Source organism: Schistocerca americana, chromosome 8 (genome assembly GCF_021461395.2).
Source record: "Schistocerca americana isolate TAMUIC-IGC-003095 chromosome 8, iqSchAmer2.1, whole genome shotgun sequence".
Classification (NCBI taxonomy): Eukaryota; Metazoa; Arthropoda; class Insecta; order Orthoptera; family Acrididae; genus Schistocerca; species Schistocerca americana.
Window position 1 is genome coordinate 504,540,526 of NC_060126.1, and position 20,664 is coordinate 504,561,189.

Consider the following 20,664-nt stretch of genomic DNA (forward strand, 5'->3'; position numbering starts at 1 on the left):
ACAACCTAAAAGTGTTCTATAGGATTCAGGTAAGGACTCTGTGCAAGCCAGTCCATTATAGGGATGTTATTGTCATGTAACTACTCTGCCACAGGCCGTGCATTGTGAACAGGTGATCGATTGTTTGAAAGGTGCAATCGCTATCCCCTAATTGCTCTTCAACAGTAGGAAGCAAGATGGTGCTTAAAATATCAATGTAGGCTCGTGCTGTGATAGTGCTATGCAAAACAACAAGGGGTGCAAGCCCCCTCCATGAAAAACACGACCAATCCATAACACCACCGCCTCCGAATGTTACTGTTGGAACTATCACGCTGGCAGATGGTGTTCACCGGGGATTCGCCATACCCACACTCTGCAATTGGATCGCCACATTGTGTACTGTGATTCGTCGCACCAAACAACGTTTTTCTACTGTTCAGTCATTCAATGTTTATGCTCCTTACACCAAGCGAGGTGTCGTTTGGCATTTACTGGCGTGATGTGTGGCTTGTGAGCAGCCGCTCGACCATGAAATCCAAGTTTTCTCACCTCCCACCTAACTGTCATAGTATTTGCAGTGGGTCCTGTTGCAGTTCGGAATTCCTGTGTGATGGTCTGGATATATGTCTGCCTATTATACATTACAACTGTCTTCAACTGTCGGCGGTCTCTGTCAGTCAACAGACAAGGCCGGCCTGTACGGTTTTGTGCTGTATGTGTCCCTTCACGCTTCCACTTCACTGTCTCATCAGAAACAGTGGACCTAGGGATGTTTAGGAGTGTGGAAATCTCTCATACAGATATATGACACATGTGACACCCAATCACCTGACCACGTTCGAAGTCCGTGAATTCCGCGGAGTGCCCCATTCTGCTCTCTGATGATGTCTAATGACTACTGAACTACTGAGGTCACTGATATGGAGTACCTGGCAGTAGGTGGCAGCACAATGCGCCTAATATGAAAAACATATGTTTTTGGGGGTCTCATGCAACCAAACAGTTGCATGATAAAGATTTATTGAAATCCTTGACCACGGTTTCGGTATATCTAATATACCTTCATCAGAAGTAAAAAAACACTAAAATCACATCCTGCAGTGGAGATGCATAAAACAATCATGCCAAAGGCGTCGTCAGTAGTTAAAATTAAAATGTGACCTCCATCCACATTTTTGGTGGTGTCCAGATACTTTTGACCACATAGTGTACTATTGATGACAGTGCTGACAAAGCAGAGTTACTAAACACAGTCTACTGAAATTCCTTCACCAAAGAAGACGAAGTAAATATACCAGAATTCAAATCAAGAATAGCTGCCAACATGAGTAACATAGAAGTAGATATCCTCGGAGTAGTGAAGCAATTTAAATTACTTAACAAAAGCGAGTCTTTCGGTCCCGACTGTATACCAGTTAGGTTCCTTTCAGAGTATGCCGAGACAACAGATTCATACTTAACAATCATATACAACTGTTCACTTGACAAAAGTTCCGTACCCAAAGACTGGAAAGTTGCACAAATCACACCAATATTCAAGAAAGGCAGTAGGAGTAATCCACAAAATTACATACGCATATCACTAATGTTGATATGCAGCAGGATTTTTGAACATATATTGTGTTCGACATTTTGAATTATCTTGAAGAGAATGGTTTACTGACACATAGTTAACACAGATTTAGAAAACATCATTCTTGTCAAATAGAACTTGCTCTTTACTCACGCGAAGTGCTGAGTGCTATTGATAAGGGATTTCAAATTGATTCTGTATTTCTAGATTTCCAGAAGGCTTTCTATACTGTACCACACAAGCTGTTTGTAGTGAAAATGCATGCTTATGTAATATCGTCTCAGTTACATAACTGATTTCCTGTCAGCAGGGGTCACAGTTGACAGTAACTGATGGAAAGTGATCAAGTGAAACAGAAGTGATTTCTGGCATTATTCAAGGTAGTGTTATATGCCCTTTGCTGTTCCTTATCTATACAGGGTGGTCCCGAATTCATGGTACAAACTTTAATGGTAGGTGCAGGACATTGTAACAAGGATATATTGTATAGGAATGTATAGTCCCAGGTGACGCGGTGAGGCGTAAACAGGGGAAATAACGGCCGAAAGGAAAACGAAAGATTTTATTGAAATCGTTGTTGACAAGTGTCATGTTTACAGTAAGTGTTCAAAATTGCGTCCACCATGAGCGATACATGCTTGACAGCGTCGGTGCAGCGATTGGCGTACACGTTCAAAGATGCCTGGTATTTCACGCACACCTGCAGCAGCTACAGATATGCGAGCAACGAGATCCTCATCTGAGTCAACTGGAGTCTCATAAACAAGACTCTTAAGATGTCCCCATAAAAAGTAATCGAGGCAAGAGAAATCAGGAGATCGGGGTGGCCAAGGGACTGGTCCACCACGCCCAATCCATCTAGCACCAAACGTGGCATTCAGGTAATTCCGTACAGCAGTGCTGAAGTGTGCTGGCGCTCCATCGTGCTGAAACCACATGCGGTTACGAATGGCGAGCGGAACATCTTGCAGCAGTTCTGGTAACACTTCTTGCAGAAAAATAAGATAGCTTTCGCCACAGAGTCGCGTGGGTAGTAAGTATGGCCCAATCAATAAGTCGTTCACAATACCAGCCCACACATTAATACCGAAACGTTGTTGATACGCATGTGGACGCGTTGCATGTGGATTATCTGTTGCCCACACATGGGAATTGTGCGCATTAAAGACACCCTCGCGTGAAAATGTCGCTTCATCTGTAAATAGCACATGACCTACGAAATCCGGCTGCAACGCACATTGCTGCAACAACCACTGGCAGAAGTTCACGCGAAGAGGATAATCTGCCGGATTCAATGCTTGTACTTTTTGAAAATGGAAGGGGTGTAAGCGATTTTCATTTAACACTCTGCATACAGTCTGATGACTCACATGTACGTCACGCGCAACAGTTCTTGTGCTTGACTCGGGTCTATCAGCCACTATGTTCAAGATGCGTTCTTCCAGTCTTGGAGTGCGTACAGCTCTTAATCGACCAGCGTCATGTCTGTTGACGTCGAACGTACCTGTTTCACAAAGTTGACGATGTAACCGTTGAAAAATTCTATGATCCGGCATTCGTCGATTAGGATACTCCGCGCGATACATTCGTAACGCAGCTCTGGCGTTACCATTTGCACGGCCGTACATGTAATGCATGTCTGCTTTTTCTGCATACGTAAAGTCACCCATCGTCTACGGCAGCACAATTGTGAATGGCGCTTGTCCCTACTGCGATACATCATGTTCATCTACTGCCCTCTACCGGCAGTGACACCAACCGATCACTCCATTTCTCTTTCCCCTGTTTACGCCTCACCGCGTCACCTGCGACTATACATTCCTATACAATAAATCCTTGTTACAATGTCCTGTACCTACCATTAAAGTTTGTACCATGAATTCGGGACCACCCTGTATAAACAATTTAGGAGTTAACCTGAGCAGCCACCTTAGGTTGTTTGCAGATGATGCTGTCTTATATTGACTAGTAAAGTCATCAGAAGTTCAAAACAAATTGTAAAGAAAAAGAAATCAAACAATGGAAAATCCAGGATGGAATGTAACAATACAAGAGAAGGAAAGTTGCTTCTCACCATATAGCGGAGATGCTGAGCCGCGATAGGCACAATAAAAATGTGAGTGCAAGTTACACTTGCGTGAGTGTGTTTGTGCATGTGTGTATGTGTGTCTACTGCTGACAAAGGCCTTAATGGCCGAAAGCTATGATTGTGTGAATCTTTTTATTGTGCCTATCACGGCTCAGCATCTCCGCTATATGGTGAGTAGCATTTTTCCTTCTCTCGTATTGTAAAGAAAAAGATATTTGTATGGTGCAAAAATTGAGAATTGACCCTAAATAACGAAAAGTATGAGGTCATCCACATGAGTGATAAAAGGAATCTGTTAAATTTCACTTACACGAAAATCAGTTAAATCTAAAGTCCATAAATTCAGCTAAATACCTAGGAATTAGAATTACAAATAACTTAAATTGGAAGGAATACACAGAAAATGTTGTGGGGAAGGCTAACCAAAGACTGCATTTTATTGGCAGGACACTTAGAAAATGTAACAGCTCTAGTAGAGAGACTGCTTACACTATGCTTGCCCACCCTCTTTCAGAATATTGCTGCATAGTATGGTATCATTACCAGATAGGGTTGACAAATTACATCAAGAAAGTTCCAAGGACGGCAGGACGTTTCGTATTGCCGCGATATAAGGGCGAGAGTGTCACTGAAATGATACAGGATATGGGGTGGGAATCATTTAAACAAAGGCATTTTTCGCTGCGGCAGGATCTTCTCATGAAATGTACGAGATTGGAATAATACAGAATTAGAAGTTGATGAGTACCTGAAGACAAACTTGCATTAACGTTATGACTGCTTCCTCTCCACCGGATAAGTTAAATCTTACATAATCTAAAACCTAAATTATGCATTCAGAGATTGACAGTAAACATAATTTCTTTTTATTTTTGAATCTTGCTGTAAGTACAATATTCTTGTTGGCCTATATCTTGTACTTCCGTTTCACCATAAAATGTATGGACCAAATAAAGAAATAATGTTTATGCATTTATATGTATCACATGCCATGAATGTATGATAATCTATGTGTCAAGGGCACTGTTTTCTTTTTCTTTTCTTTTACTTATTTAGTTTATCAGATAGTAAATGCTTCTCAGCTTATTACAAGATGTGAGGTGTTATAACTCTGAAATGAATTTGGAATGAAGTATGAAGTAAATGGTAACTGCATGCAACCACACTGAAAAGGATTTAGTTGAAATGTTTAGGTAGAGTTGTGGGTACTGAATTCACACTCTCAACATACCCACTTGCATGTACACTGAGAGACACATTCTCTGTAGCAGCCCGACTAAAAACATATAGCAGAAATAATAATTCAGTCAGTATATGATGGAAAAAATTTTCTGCGTGACTTCTCCCAAGCTCCTTAAATGTGAAGTTTAATATTCTCTATACCCTTCCTTCCTTTCTTCATATGAATAAATATTAGATTCTGAAAGTTATGAGTCATTCATTTTCTTGTGGTTGGTTGGTTGGTTGGTTTGTTTGTTTAAAAAGGGGGGTTGGTTTGTTTGTTTGTTTAAAAAGGGGGGGGGGGGGGAGAGAAGGGACCAAACTGCTTGGTAATCGGCCCTTGTTCCTATTGTAACAATTCCACAAGGGAAAGAATAGAACAAACCAGACTACAGCACAATACCGAGAAGAAGGAAGAACCACAAGAACGACAAAGACCAATGAAAACTACAAGAAACAAAATAGGAAAAGAAAAACACAGAGAGACGCAAGAAACAGGTAGAAGAGAGTACAACAGGAGAGCAGATTAACGAGGCTGGCTGACCATGAAAATAAAAGAGTAAGCCAGCCACTCTGCAACACATTAAAACCTCCACCCTAAAAGCACTAGGGTGGAGGATACTGAGGGACAAAGGACATACACTAAAACTTAAATCAAATGATAAAATACACCCTAACGTATAAAATTTAAAACCAAATCAGCTGATGAGGCATTGTCTGTTAAAATTAATGATAAAGAGTCCGGTAACCGAAAATGATGTCTCAGGGCAGCCAATCTAGGACAGTGCAAAAGAATATGGGAGACTGTCAACCGGGCAACACACCGAAACTGAGGTGGGTCTTCATGGCGCAGGAGGTAGCCATGGGTCGCCCAAGCGTGGCCAATGTGGAGCCAGTAGAGAACCATAGAGTCCCTCTATAGACATGGAGGACTTCCACACATTCGTAATCTCCTTAATGGCATGCAGTTTGTTGTGCGTACTGAGACTATGCCACACTGTTTCCCAAAGCTAAAAATCCTTGCGACGTAATAATGATTACAGGTCACTTATTGGAATGCTGATCTCCATAAGCGGTTTCCGTGTAGCCTGTTTGGCCAGTCTGTCAGCAAGTTCATTGCCTGGGATTTGGATGTGACCTGGGTTCCAGACAAACACCCGGATGTGACCTGGGTTCCAGACAAACACCACCGAATGACAGGACCGTTCCAGGGCATAGATGGACTCCTGGATGGTCGCTCGATAGCTTGTATGCTGCCCACAGAGTCAGTACACAGAAGAAACAACTCCCCAGGTCACGAATGTATGTGCTCAAGAACACGAGATATAGCCACCAGCTCTGCAGTGAAAACACTGCAGCCATTGGGCAAGGAATGCTGTTCAATAGGGCCTCTGTGAATGTAGGCGAAGCCAACGTGACCGTCAGCCATCGAGCCGTGGGGTGCAAACCACTTCAGAGCCCCGGAACACATCAAGAATCGAGAGAAAGTGGCAGCGGAGAGCCGCGGGAGTAACTGAGTTCTTAGGGCCACGTGAAAGGTCCAGGCAAAGCTTCGGCCAAGATTTACATCCTGGAGGTGTACGTGAATGGGCCTCGAGTAGAGGTAGTAAAGGGAAGGACCCCAGTTCAGACTGATGTGAGTGGATGCAAACTGCGATCATGAGCCCTGATCTGAGCCCCGATGCCAACCAATCCGATCAGGGACCCTCCCCACGGGCGCCACCCAGCCGCAGCAAAGGCTTTGCCCGATGCCCCAGGGTGACGGGCACCTACTCCTTGGGATACGTGGGGAGTTATCAGTGCAAGCATCAGCAGAGCGATCCCTGTGCAGTCAGGGGGCCACAACCAACAGGATACATGGCGGCCTCACCTCAACCGACTGGCTATTGTGCTGGATATCAGGTGCAAACAAGCAAACAAGTCCATTATCATCATCAGCACAGAAAACGATAATGTACAGTGGGCGGAGGAAAATGCACCGAGGAGGGAGACCTCGCCCAACAGCTGGAGAATGAGCGGAAGTGCAGATCCACGTCGACGAAGGATGCGAGAGGTCTCAGTGTATGATGGACACGATGCACCGTGTAAGGCGCCTTTCCCCAATTGTCTCGCTCTTTGGGAAAATTTTGAAAAATGGAGGTCAAACCCTACTGAGTACCATCACATAAAGGCCAAAACATGAGAGACTCCCTTTAGTCACCTCTTATGACACGCAGGAATACCTCGGGCCTATTCTAACCCCCAGACCCACAGGGGGTACTTTTTTTGTGTCTATAGACTTGTTGCTACCAATTAAGTTGGTTTTGACTGATAGCATCCAAAATATAATTCTGACCACTGTGAAACATCTCAAAATATCCAACGGGGAAAAAATCCATGGCTACATTTGTTAAAGATATTGTTTTAGTCATCAAGCAGGTTTTTACCATGTTTGAGCACTCTCTTGCCACTGCGATGGAAAGACACCATCGCACCTGACCCGGTTGAAGATGGATAGGAGATGTCGCTTGTAGTCACATGAGAGATGCTTAATCATCTGACAGTGGATCCGATCCAGCCCAGGAGCTGTGTCGGGGCAACGTGCAAGGGCAATGAGGAGCTCCCACTCGGTAAATGGGGTGTTATAGGGTTCACTGTGGCTTGCAGTGAATGAGAGAACTTTCCCTTCCATCCGCCGTTTGAGAGTGTGAAAGGCTGGGGGTAATTCTCCAGTGCAGAGGCTCGAGAATAGTGCTCAGCAATTGCATTTGTGTTGGTAGATAACATGCCATTGATGGTAAATCCAGGAACACCTGGTGGGGTCCAGTACCCAAAAATACATCTGATGTTTGTCCAGACTTGGGAAGGTTACATATCGCACCCAATAGTCGAGACATACCTCTCCCAACACCCCTGTTTTCATCTTGTTATAAGCTGGAAACGCAGGTACGGAGCCATTTAAAAGCTATTAGGTGCTCCAGAGATGCATGCCACTTATGTCAATGTCGAACCCGCTTACGCTATTTAATGGCTTCAGCAATTTCTGACGACTACTGAGGTACTGTCTTTCACCGGGGGCACCCTAAGGAACAAGGGATTGCATTTTCCACTGGAGAAACGATCATTCTAGTGACCCACTCAACCACCATGTCTATGGTACCATGTGGGGGAGATTCAATGCTGACAGCAGAGGTGAAAGCTTTCCAGTCTGCCTAGTTTAGAGCCCATCTGGATAGGCATCCATGAGCATGACAATGGGGGAACGACAGGAAGATGGGGAAGTGGTCACTACCACACAAGTCATTGTCGACTCTCCAGTGGACAGATGGGAGAAGTCCTGGGCTGCATAGTGATAAATCAATGGCTGAATAAGTGCCATGAACCACACTGAAATGTGTGGTAGACCCAGTATTTAGGAGGCAGAGTTCGAGCTGAGACAGTAAATTATCGACTTCTCTGCTTCGACCAGTAAGCATGGTGCTACCCCACATGGTGCTACCCCACAAGGGGTTATGGGCATCAAAATCTCTCACAGTAGGAAAGGTTTAGGGAGTTGATGAATCAGTGCAGCCAAGATGTTCAGAGGTACTACACCATCTGGAGGAAGATATATGTTGCAGACAGTTATTTCCTGCGTCGTCCTTATGTGAAGGGGCACAGGTTCACTACATACTGAGTCAGGACATAGACGCAAACTCCACCTGACACTCTTTTATATTCGCTACCGTTCTTGTAATATCCCCTATAGCCGCAGAGGGCAGTGCAAAAAGCAGGTGTAATGCTTAACAGTTGCTGTAGCTCAGCCAGGTGGTAGAAAAAACTGCAGCAATTCCACTGGAGGATGACGTTATTGTGAGGCACGAAACGCTCAATGAGGTAGTTTACACCTCAGGGTCGCCTGCTGCCACATACTTAGTTTCTGAGTCATCTATAGCCATTGTGTCTGAGGGTCTGACAAGATCTAGGTCCACAGCAGATGCCAGGATGTCCACATCATCCTCAGATGCAGAGCTTGCAGGTAGTGGTGGTGTGGGTGCCACCACAATTTCCTTGTTCTTGGGGGTCATCTTTTTCGATTTCTCTCGCTGCTCCTTGGGTTTCTCTAGCTGGGAGGGCTTCTTTGATTCAGTCTCTGGGACTGAGGAGGATCGTGAAGCCCTACGACCAGTTGCTTTTGGGCACTTCAGCCACTGGCGGGTGTCATCTTTCCCACAAGTAGACACCTGGGAAGGGAGGGACCCAAGGGACTCCTTCCTAGCAAGAGAAGCCAAAGAAGGCATACAATTCTCTGGCTGAGAAGTGGGGACTGATGTCCCCGATGGTTTGGGGGGGAGGGGCAGGGACAGTGCTCCTGAGGTAGGTGGTGCGAGGGCAACAGGGAGGGAAGTGCTCCCCACCATCAAGGGGGCAGGTGTAGTCTTACGGCTCTGAGAGCCGACTGGAACTGACTCAATGGATGGGGCTAGAACTATTCTCGTAGCAGCGGCGTAAGATGTTATAGGAACAGGATGTAGGTGGTCAAATTGCCTCTTAGGCTCAGTATAGGTCAGTCGGTCCAGGGTCTTGTATTCCATGATTTTATGTTCCTTCTGGAGAATCCTGCAGTCTGGTGCACAAGGGGAATGGTGCTCTCCACAGTTGACACAAATGGGAGGCAGGGAACATGAAGTATTGGGATGTGACGGACGTTCACAGTCGTGACATACAACGCTGGGAGTTACAGCGGGAAGACATATGCCCGAACTTCCAGCACTTAAAGCACCGCATCAGGGGAGGGATATACGGCTCGACATCACACCAGTATACCATCACCTTGATGTTCTCGGGTAATGTGTCACCCTCGAAGGCCAAGATGAAGGCACTGGTGGCTACCTGATTATCCTTTGGACCCCTATGGATGCGCCAGATGAAATGAACTCGTCACTCTAAGTTGGCGCGCAGTTCGTCATCAGACTGCACAAGAAGATCCCTGTGAAATATAATACCCTGGACCATATTTAAGCTCTTATGGGGTGTGATGGAAACACAAACATCTCCCAGATTGTCACAGGCGAGTAGTGCCCGAGACTGCGCAGAGGATGCTGTTTTGATCAAGACTGACCCAGATCGCATTTTGGACAATCCCTCCACCCCCCCAAACCTGTCCTCTAAATGCTCCACAAAAAACTGAGGCTTCGTCGACAAGAAGGATGCCCCATCACTTCTCTTACATACGAGGTACCGGGGGGAGTATGAGTTTGTGCCATCCTTAGCCTGGTGTTCCTCCCACGGTTTGGCCAGGATAGTTAGACCTTGACCACTAAGAAACTGATGGCATTGGGCCACCAGCAAGAAATGACGTAGTACGCTTCATTGCGTGTCATCCGCCCTGATGCCAACCAATTCGATCAGCGGTCCTCCCCACGGCCGCCAGCCAGCCGCAGCAAAGGCCACCTGGCGGGATGGCCATTGCCGGGAGTCCCGATGCCCCAGGGTTACGGGTATCTACTTCTTGGGGTACGTGGGGAGTTAACGGCACAGGCATCAGCAGAGCGATCCCTGTGCAGTCAGGGGGCTACAACCAACACGGTATATGGCGGATTTACCTCAACCGACTGGCTATCGTGCTGGATATCAGATGCAAACAAGCAAACAAGTCCATTATCATCATCAGCACAGAAAACGATAGTGTACAGTGGGTGGAGGAAAATGCACCAAGAGGGTGACCTCGCTCAACAGCTGGAGAATGAGCGGAAGTGCAGATCCACGTCGACGAAGGATGCGAGAGGTCACAGCATATGGTGGACACGATGCACCACTGTAATGCGCCCTTCCACAATTGGCTCGATCTTTGGGAAAATTTTGAAAAATGGAGGTCAAACCCTACTGAGGACCATCACATAAAGGCCAAAACGTGAGAGACTCCCTTTAGTCACCTCTTATGACAGGCAGGAATACCTCGGGCCTATTCTAACCCCCAGAACCACAGGGGGTACTTTTTTCTGTGTCTATAGACTTGTTGGTACCAATTAAGTTGGTTTTGACTGATAGCATCCAAAATATAATTCTGACCACTGTGAAACATCTCAAAATATTCAACAGGGAAAAAAATCCATGGCTACATTTGTTAAAGACATTGTTTTAGTCATTACAGCTACACATGCAAAAAGAGGTAATCAAATTAGTAGTTGAAAGACATATTTTTATTAATCATTTTCCATGGGCCCAATCAAAAAGGGAGGTCTTAAAGAATACAGAATGAGTCACAGTACATATTAAAAAAATTACAGTTAGACTTTTGAATCTTAATATGTACACAGTATTAGCAATACATTTTTACTGTATTGCTTAGTACTATTTGCGCTAATCTCAGCTTAATATAACCTAGTAAATTAAAGGAAGCAGCTATTTTGCAAAAACACATTTTATCATGTATGTCTAATAATTTATCCAAATTATAGGCTTAGACAAATCAGTTTTGTGCAGAAATATATTTTTTTTTTCCTATTCATCACAATCTACTACAGACCAAAGTAGTTTTCTTCATCAAGATGGCGAAAATTATAAACTGCATTTAAACTTTTGTAGTATCAATTTCTGCAGGAGAGCCCCTCACTTTCACAATTTTCCTTTGCTTTTCTCTTTACCCTTTCCATCTATTCCTCTGCTTTCTCATCTGTTGCCTGTACCCCTTTCTCTTACCACTGACAGACAAACATCATTCTACATATATACTCTCCTAATTTTTCAAGTACTTACATCACAGTTGTTGCACCTCTTACTGGTTTCTATTGTGTCTTCATGAGCAGTTGTTCCTTTGTTCCTTAACCAGGTATTTTTTTAAACTTACTCTTCCGTGTGTGTGTGGGATTTGGGGGGGGGGGGGGGGGGGGGGGGGAAGCAAGCGTGTGTGCGCATGTAAGAGCACACATGCACGCGCATGTGTCCTCATCTGCAATATTCTGGCTAACATTTAAGATAAAATAGATGAACTTCCTATAAATATCACAGCACATGGTCCTACTAAACTCAGGTTGTACATATGTTCAGAGACAGCTAATTGGGGTCACTAATGAAGTAATCCATTTATGTGACGAATTCAATAAGCGGCTCGGACAGACATTATTTTGCTCACATGCTGACACAGTTGTCCAAAGTACATTGCACAAGTTTCACTGGGAAGTCCTTACTCATCCTACATACACTCCCAGTGAGATTTCCATGTTTTTAGAGACCTGAAGAATGACATATGAAGCTGTCAATTTGCTTTGGACAAAGAGGTACATGCCTGGGTACAATTACGGTTCCATAGGCAACAGCAAACACTTTTCCATAAAGGAACTGATCACCCTGTCTCACAGACTGCGACTGTCTAACAGTTATGGCGATTATTTTTGAAATAACAAACAATTTGCTTAATTTTTTCCATCTATCTTGTTTTCATTTGACTGCCTTTTATACTATGGACGTCTGTTGTGTTTATGAAAGAATGTTACCAGTCAGAAAGCAAACTGAACAGTTCATCAAGTCATGAGACTGAAATGTTTTCACATCTTATACTGGCGGTTAGCAATGTTGTTGAATGTAGGACAGGGAAGATGTGCAACATCGAGGCATTTGATCACGGCCAGACAGAGAGTGTCCAATGCATGGGACTCCCCATCTCTAAGATCATGCAGCTACCAAGCTTTTAACAGTCCACTGTGACAAGGGTGTACTATGAATACCTACTACAGATGCAGAGAAAATTCTCACCACCAGAGTTGACCACCATGTCAACAGCTCACTCCTAAATGGGGTTTCCATGGGGTACTGCTGACTATAACCGTGGGTAGACAGGCTGCAGTGCAGGAAATCACTTTTCAACCCGATGCTGAAGAACAGCAATAACTGTAGCTATACCACAAAAATCACCTAATTACACTGCTAGCTTTCAGGTTTGTTATAACAAGGACATCTTTTATACAAAGTTCTTTTGAGCACATGAATATCCTTTTGTCGTGTGGCGTTGTTGTGGTCTTGTGTCTAGAGACGGGTTTGATGCAGCTCTCCACAGTCGTGTATCCTGTGTAAGCCTCTTCATCTCTGCATAACTACAGCAATCTACATCCTTTTGAAGGTATTGTATTGAAGCTTTTCTCTTCCTCTAGAATTCCCCCCCCCCCTCCTCCCACACACACACACATTTCTGTCCAGTATTTAATTGTGCCTCATGATTTGTGCTATCAACTGAGTCCTTGTTTTAGTTAAGTTATGCCATAAATTCTTTTCCTTCCCATTCTATTCAGTACCTATTCATTAACAATATTAAGAAAAGGACAGTTGCTACTCACCACACACACACACACATATACACACACACACACACACACACACACACACACACACACACACACACAAACATACACAGAACCACAGTCTCACTTTCTAACTATCTTTTTTGTGCCTATCTGCAACTCAGCATCTCCGCTATACATTGAGTAGCAACTATCCTTCCCATTAGTTATATGATTTACACATTTAATCTTTGCCATATTTCTGTAGCAAGCTTCTATTCTCTTGTATGTTTCACTTCTGTACAAGACTACCCTCTAGCCAAGTATCTACAGAAAAGACTTTCTAACATTTAAATTTGTATTCTATTTTAACAACTTTATCATTTCTGGAAGTGCTTTTCTTGCTGTTGTCAGTCTACATTTTATATCCTACTTATTTCGGCCACTATCAGTTATTTTGCTGCCCAAATAGCAAAACTTATACCCTACTTTTAGTGTCTCATTTCCTAAATGAAGTCCTTCAGCATCATCTGATTTAATCTGATTACATTCCATAACCCTTGTCTTACTCCAGGAGCTCATCTTACAACCACTTTTCGAGACTTCCGTGTCGTTTGCAGTCTCTGATATGACACTACCACATCATTTTCTGTCGCTGACATAATTACAATGTCATTCACGAATCTGAAAATTTTTCTTTCATCTCCCTGAAATTTAATTTCCTTTCTAAATTTGTCTTCGATTTTCTATTTGTCTTCAATTTTCTTGACTGTTTGCTCAATGTACAGGCATAACATCAGAGGTGGCTATAACCCTGGCTCACTCCCATCTTGGCTACCTACATCCCTTTTATGTCCACTGATTCACATACTGTATGCCTGAAATTTATGTCACCTAATGACAAAAAACAAATTTATGCAAATGCTTTTGACAGATACGCATTGTATCTTTGATCTCGTCACACACAAACACTAGTGCAAATTTGTATTAACTGCCATATAATGCCACTCATCCATGAATTTGCATAAAACAGGTATGTTTATAGAACAAAAAAAGTTCATAATTATACATGCAAACTGTTTTTCTAAAGAAATAGGGCTCTCAGCTCTGTATTGCCATCACCTACTTACACAACTACTTAACAGCTTCACAGTTCTCATAAGTGTATTTTGTCCTTCATGGCTGTTTTCTCATAACAAATATCAGTTATTAACATTTACTCTCTATTTTCACACAGCTGAAGGACTATTAGCATGCTGTTCAACACACACACAAAAAATGTACCTTCCTGATTTTGATACTGTTAATGGACAGTGACAAGAAAATGGAATTATTCGAAGTCCTGTCAAACCAGAAAGTGAAATCGATATGGTTGATGTAGACTGCATTAATGGGGCAAGTCACCTGGCTATTACATTTCTCTCTGGTGTAGACTGGTCCAGTATATGAGTTCAATAAGTAGCACCTCAGGCCCACTATGAATAACAAAACATGCTGCACAACAGGCCACAGACTCACATTATACTTTGCTTCTGTTTCTGCTGAAATGTCAGCATGGAAAGATTTCAGAACATTCACTTGCTCTTGAAATTCTTGCCTGAACATGACTTACTTCATCACAGCGTAGTTACTTCATTCACTAGGTCTAGTAATAAATTACCTTGTTGGGTACTAAACTGACCATTTGAAAATGATGGTTACCAACTCAAAACTTATTACGAGTAGTAAACAAATACAGTAGAATCCCGTTAATCCAAACTAATTGGGGCTGGACCTTGTTCAGATTACCGAGTTGTTCGGATTTGCTGGAATTACGGTGACGAGTTTCTAGAATGAAGTACACCAAGCAGATAAAAGGTAGACCATGGTAGCAAATGGGAAATAGTGTTGGAACAATGGCTCATTCTCACTCCCTGCCCTTGTTATTGTGCACTGTTGAGACATTTGTAATGTCTGAGGTCAGTGCATTGCCAGTTGGCTCACACAGCTCTCGGTTATGTTAGTTATCGATCGCTGGCACGTGAAACAGTTGTATTGTATTCATTCACGTGTAATGGTGTACATATTTTTGTCATGAGTAAACGGAAATGTACAACGTTAACTCTCAAAGAAAAACTGAATGCTTCAAAGAGGATAGACAATGGTGAGAATGTATCTAAACTGGCAACAGAACTGGGTGTTGGTAAAGCAACCATTTGTGGTTGGAAGACAAGAAAGGGGAACTCCTTTGAATGGAGCACTAGTTCAGGAGAAGGCTGTCTACCTGAACAAGTTAATGAATAGTGATGAGTCTTTTAGTGTGAGTACGGGTTGGTTGGACAGATTCAAAAAATGTCATGGAATCCGTCAGCTAACTATTACTGGAGAGAGGCTTCCTCCTGACCGTGATGCAACGAAGGAATACTTGGGTGGGTTTGAAAAAATGATAAAAGAGGAAAAGTATTCTCCCCAACAAATTTATAATGCTGACGAGACTAGCCTTAATATTAGGGCATTGCCAACAAAAAGCCTGGCATCAAAAGCAGAAGACCATGGTCCTGGTTTTAAAATGTGCAAAGATCATGTGATTTTATTAGCATGCAGCAATGTTGCTGGTAATCACAAGCTGCCTTTAATGCTGATCGGCAAATCTGCTAGGCCCAGAGCTTTTAAAAACTGCAACATGAAGACCATGCCCATACATTATTGCAACCAGAAAAAAGCATGGATGGATGGTAAGCTTTTCAAAGAATGGTTTCACGGCCAGTTTGTTCCCTCTGTTCGATGGTTTTCTAAGGAAAATCATGTCTCCCCGTGCAAACCTTTTGATTGATAATGTGCCATCTCACCCCAGCACTGAGGAATTATGTGATGGAGAAATTGTGGTGAAGTTTTTGCCACCAAATGTTACACCACTTCTACAGCCGATGGACCAGGGTGTACTGCAAACATTAAAACTGATTTACAGTAAACAATTTTTAAGAAAGCTGATCTAAGATGATAGCATTCCTTTAGTGGACAAAATAAAAAAGACCAATGTGGCGGATGTTGTTTACTGGGCCGCTGAGGCATGGCTGAGTATTTCAGAAAATACTCTGAGAAAATCGTGGAGAAAACTGTGGGCATCTCTTGAATTTCAGGACAATCTAGTTGAAAATGAAGACGAAAATCTATTACAAATGATACAGACAATCCCTGGAAGCTAGTGACGGAGACGTAGACAAGTGGATGGCAGCAGTTGGGGCATGTTTGGAGAACCTTACTGACTCTGATTTAGTTTCTGCTGTGATTCAAGACCAGGAAGAAGTGAACTGCTGTGATGGAAGTGACAATGAGCCTGAAAGCGACAAAGGAGAGCTGGTGCCACACAGTGATGCAGCATAAGCCCATGACCTTGCACTATGTTATTTGGAGCAACAGCCCACTGCTACACATGCTGATTTGATGTTTATGGGACGAAGGCACAACTATGCATCATATAACAGACTGGCTTCATTACGCCAAAAAACAATGACTGAGTTTTTGTCATCTACAAAGTACGGATAAAATGTCTGCAGTATTTTAGTAAGTTTCACAGCTTTTCTTTCATAGTTAGGCATTGTTTAAACCTAGTATTTTCTTGCCAATTTTTCTAATACATGTTTACTGTATTGTGTAAATTAAAATAGTTTGTATGTACAGCATTTTACCACACAGTATTCCATACTTAGACTAACATTTTTCATGTTTGGATTAACTGAATGTTCAGATTGGTAGGTCTCTGCTGTAACAGTTAAAAAACAAGGTGACTGGTCATAGTAGTCATATTAATGTACCTAAGACCGACAGAGTGCCTGAGTAACTTTTCTGTCCACTGAAATGGTAAAATGAAATGCAGCACTTTACTCCTTTAGGACAGCACAAGAATTATATGGAAATAACAAGAAATTAAAATGATAATAACATATTTAACTTTAGAAGCAGTAATGTTTAAAATAAAAGTAATATCTATGTAGTTTCTGTCTACGAAAATCAAGTCACATTTCACACTATTGGAAAATTAGTAGGGCTGCATTAATTTCCCAATGTACTTACCATAAATGAAAAGAACATGCTTGCAGCAGACAAGAAGTGCCATATATCATGTTTATCATAGAAATCTAAGATCTCACACGGTTGATTATACTGGCGAGACTGTGCTGGTGTTAGCTGTAATAAAAATTTCTTTATCACTAAGTGAGGAATATAAGAGCAATCCTAAACTTTACAGTGGTTAATTTTATGTTATTTTATTTTCGTAAATTATGATTTGATGTAATTAATAAATGAAGTCTTTCAAACCACTAAAAGCTTCTATTTAACATGATAATTTGTGTTCTATCACTAGTTTCAGTGAATTGCTATCATTTGGAGACTAAATTCTAAACAACAAGTAGTTACATAAATTTTTAAAGGTGACACTGATGTTATCATATGCTGAAAGATACAAATAAGTTTACAAACAAATTATGAACAAGGTGATAAGTCACGAGAATCATGAAGCCAACGTAACACAGGATATAGGAAGTTCATGCACAGATTTTGGCACAGAGGATCAGGTTATTGTACGAGGTGGAGCAATGCACAGCCTGGCTAAGGACAATAATTACAACATCAGAGGTGACCTGGATGAAATAGGAGTAGCAACTACTCACAAAAATGTGAGTTTTGTGGAGGTCCTGCAACACTGCGAGCAGCCCTGGGTTAACAGTGCTTTGAGCCATGTGAAAACTAAGTTGAGCAGGCTGCTGCTGACTGACATGAAATTTCATACGAGTGCATTGCTTGTTGCTATAATTGGGAGATGAGGATATACTACATGGCTTACACCTGAAAAAGAGACGGAAAGAAAGGTTGGCTTAGCTTCTGGCAGATATACAGTGGGCCACCGTAACACAAAGCAAGATACCTGTGGTTATTGGTTTCAGAGAGGTACCTGTTTTAGATGTAGAGAAGAGTAGAGTTTTATTGGTCCTGGTAGTCATATAGTACACAAATAGTACACTCTGGTGTAGGACAAGTCAACGTATAACAAAATATAATATTAAATTTGCATTAAGTTCATTATTTCTGCATTAAATGATCACTGAGTTACAATATACAGAGCAAATATTGTACAAAAATAAAGAGTAGATATTTTACAGCAGAAAGAGCATGTACTGTACTGGCAGTTTAATATTTGCAACATATACATATACATGGTAAATCATTAAAGTTCTAGTAATATATCTAAAAACACAGATGATGTGACTTACCGAACGAAAGTGCTGGCAGGTCGATAGACACACAAACAAACACAAACATACACACGAAATTCAAGCTTTTGCAACAAACTGTTGCCTCATCAGGAAAGAGGGAAGGAGAGGGAAAGACGAAAGGATGTGGGTTTTAAGGGAGAGGGTAAGGAGTCATTCCAATCCCGGGAGCGGAAAGACTTACCTTAGGGGGGAAAAAAGGACAGGTATACACAGACACACACACACACACACACACACACACACACACACACACACATATATATCCATCCGCACATACACAGACACAAGCAGACAGACAAACAGAAAATGTCTGCTTGTGTCTGTGTATGTGCGGATGGATATGTGTGTGTGTGTGTGTGTGTGTGTGTGTGTGTGTGTGTGTGCGCGCGAGTGTATACCTGTCCTTTTTTCCCCCTAAGGTAAGTCTTTCCGCTCCCGGGATTGGAATGACTCCTTACCCTCTCCCTTAAAACCCACATCCTTTCGTCTTTCCCTCTCCTTCCCTCTTTCCTGATGAGGCAACAGTTTGTTGCAAAAGCTTGCATTTCGTGTGTATGTTTGTGTTTGTTTGTGTGTCTATCGACCTGCCAGCACTTTCGTTCGGTAAGTCACATCATCTGTTTTTTTAGATATACTTTTCCCACGTGGAATGTTTCCCTCTATTATATTCATAAAGTTCTAGTAACATTTATATGATACATCACTAAGGCAAAGACACAAATCATTAGTGAACTTCCTGAAGGAACTCATGGAGGCTATAGAAGCAGTGATGAGTCATATATGGCTTAGCAGTTGACTTGAAATTTGCCAGGTCATTTATTGATTTAATTTGTGGGGGAAGTTTATTATAAATAACTTTCCCATAATACAGGTTTCCTTTTTTATTCGGGGTGCTGTTGGTGGGCTCTAAATGAAAGTTTCCTTTTTGCCTGGTGTTATAGGAGTGGATATTTTCGCTTTTATGGAAGAGAGTGGGATGTTCCATTGAATATTTTTTCACAAACACAGTTATCTCATACACATATATACATGGAAGTGGGAGGATTTCTAGCTTTTTAAAGAGTGGTCTACACATTTTGTTCCATTTTACACCTTCCATTATTCTTATAATTCTTTTTTGTAGCCTAAAAAGCTTTTGGCTAAGGGAAGAGTTACTCCAGAAAATAATTACATATTTCAGTTGTGAGTATATATAGGCACAGGCACAATACACAGTTTTCAGAGAATCTTTGTTGCAGTATCCCTCTAATATCCTCACTAAGTAGCATGTAGTGCTTAATTTCTGACAGACTTTTTCAATATGCGTCTCCCTTTTAAGGTTATCTTGGAGCTATACTCCCAAGAACTTAATGTTGTCTTCATTCTGAAGGTCTTTGTCAGATATCTGAATAGTTTGCTCACCTTTTTTCACATTATAGAAATTTAGTGGCACCATCTTACTTGCATTTATTACCAATTTGTTGTGACTGAACCAGTTTTCAATATTGTTCTGTGTCTCTGTTGTAGACTTCAAAGCATTTCCATTTCTTTCCCACTCACTAGCACCCTTGTATCATCAGCAAACTGGATGATGTGCTCACAGAATTTGTTTAGGCCATTCACATATAACAGGAATAGGAGCTGTCCCAGAACTGAACCTTGTGGCACTCCATATTTAATGGTTTCATAGTTTGAATAGTGTTGAGTGAGTTTGATGAAATTTTGATGTTGCACATCCCCATGTTGTCAAGCTTAGGCAACAGTTTTGCGAGATCTATAATATCAAAAGCCTTAGAGAGATCTAGACATATTCCAATGACATTTTCGCCATTATCTACTTTCTGAAGTACTTCACTTAAAAGTTAAAAAATTGCTGTATCAGTTGATTGGCCTTTCCTGAAACCATGTTGCACTTTGGATAGTATTTTGTGCTGTTCTAGAAAATCTACTACCGTACTCTTCTTCAAAAAATTTTTTCTACATTTTTGAGAATACATATAGTAGAGCAATGGGCCTGTAGTTAGCCACTTCATCCTTTTTACCTTTTTTGAATAGTGGTTTGAGCTTAGCTGTTTTTAGGCATGACAGAAAAATTCCGGTTTGAAAGGGACTATTATAAAGGTGAGGTAATGGTTCAATAATGAGATCTCCACATTTTTGAATACGGCTGTCTGGGATGCAATCTATTCTAGTGGAACGGTTCGCTTTTAAAGTTCCGATAATTGACAGGACTTCTTTCTAGGTTGTTGGAAAGAGAAACAGTGAAGTAGAATTTATGTTGGTATTTACAGATTATACTGGGTAGTTGGTATTACTAGGTCTGATTTCACT

General features: G+C 42.0%; 1 protein-coding gene across 1 annotated transcript in view; it reads right to left on the minus strand.

The window, feature by feature from the left end:
* LOC124544905 (SID1 transmembrane family member 1-like) overlaps positions 1-20,664 on the minus strand; it is a 120,916-nt gene that overhangs the window by 15,598 nt on the left and 84,654 nt on the right. Inside the window, exon 15 of the mRNA XM_047123637.1 lies at positions 17,153-17,266. Within this exon, the coding sequence (XP_046979593.1) occupies positions 17,153-17,266 (114 nt within the window). The remainder of the gene's footprint in view (positions 1-17,152; positions 17,267-20,664) is intronic.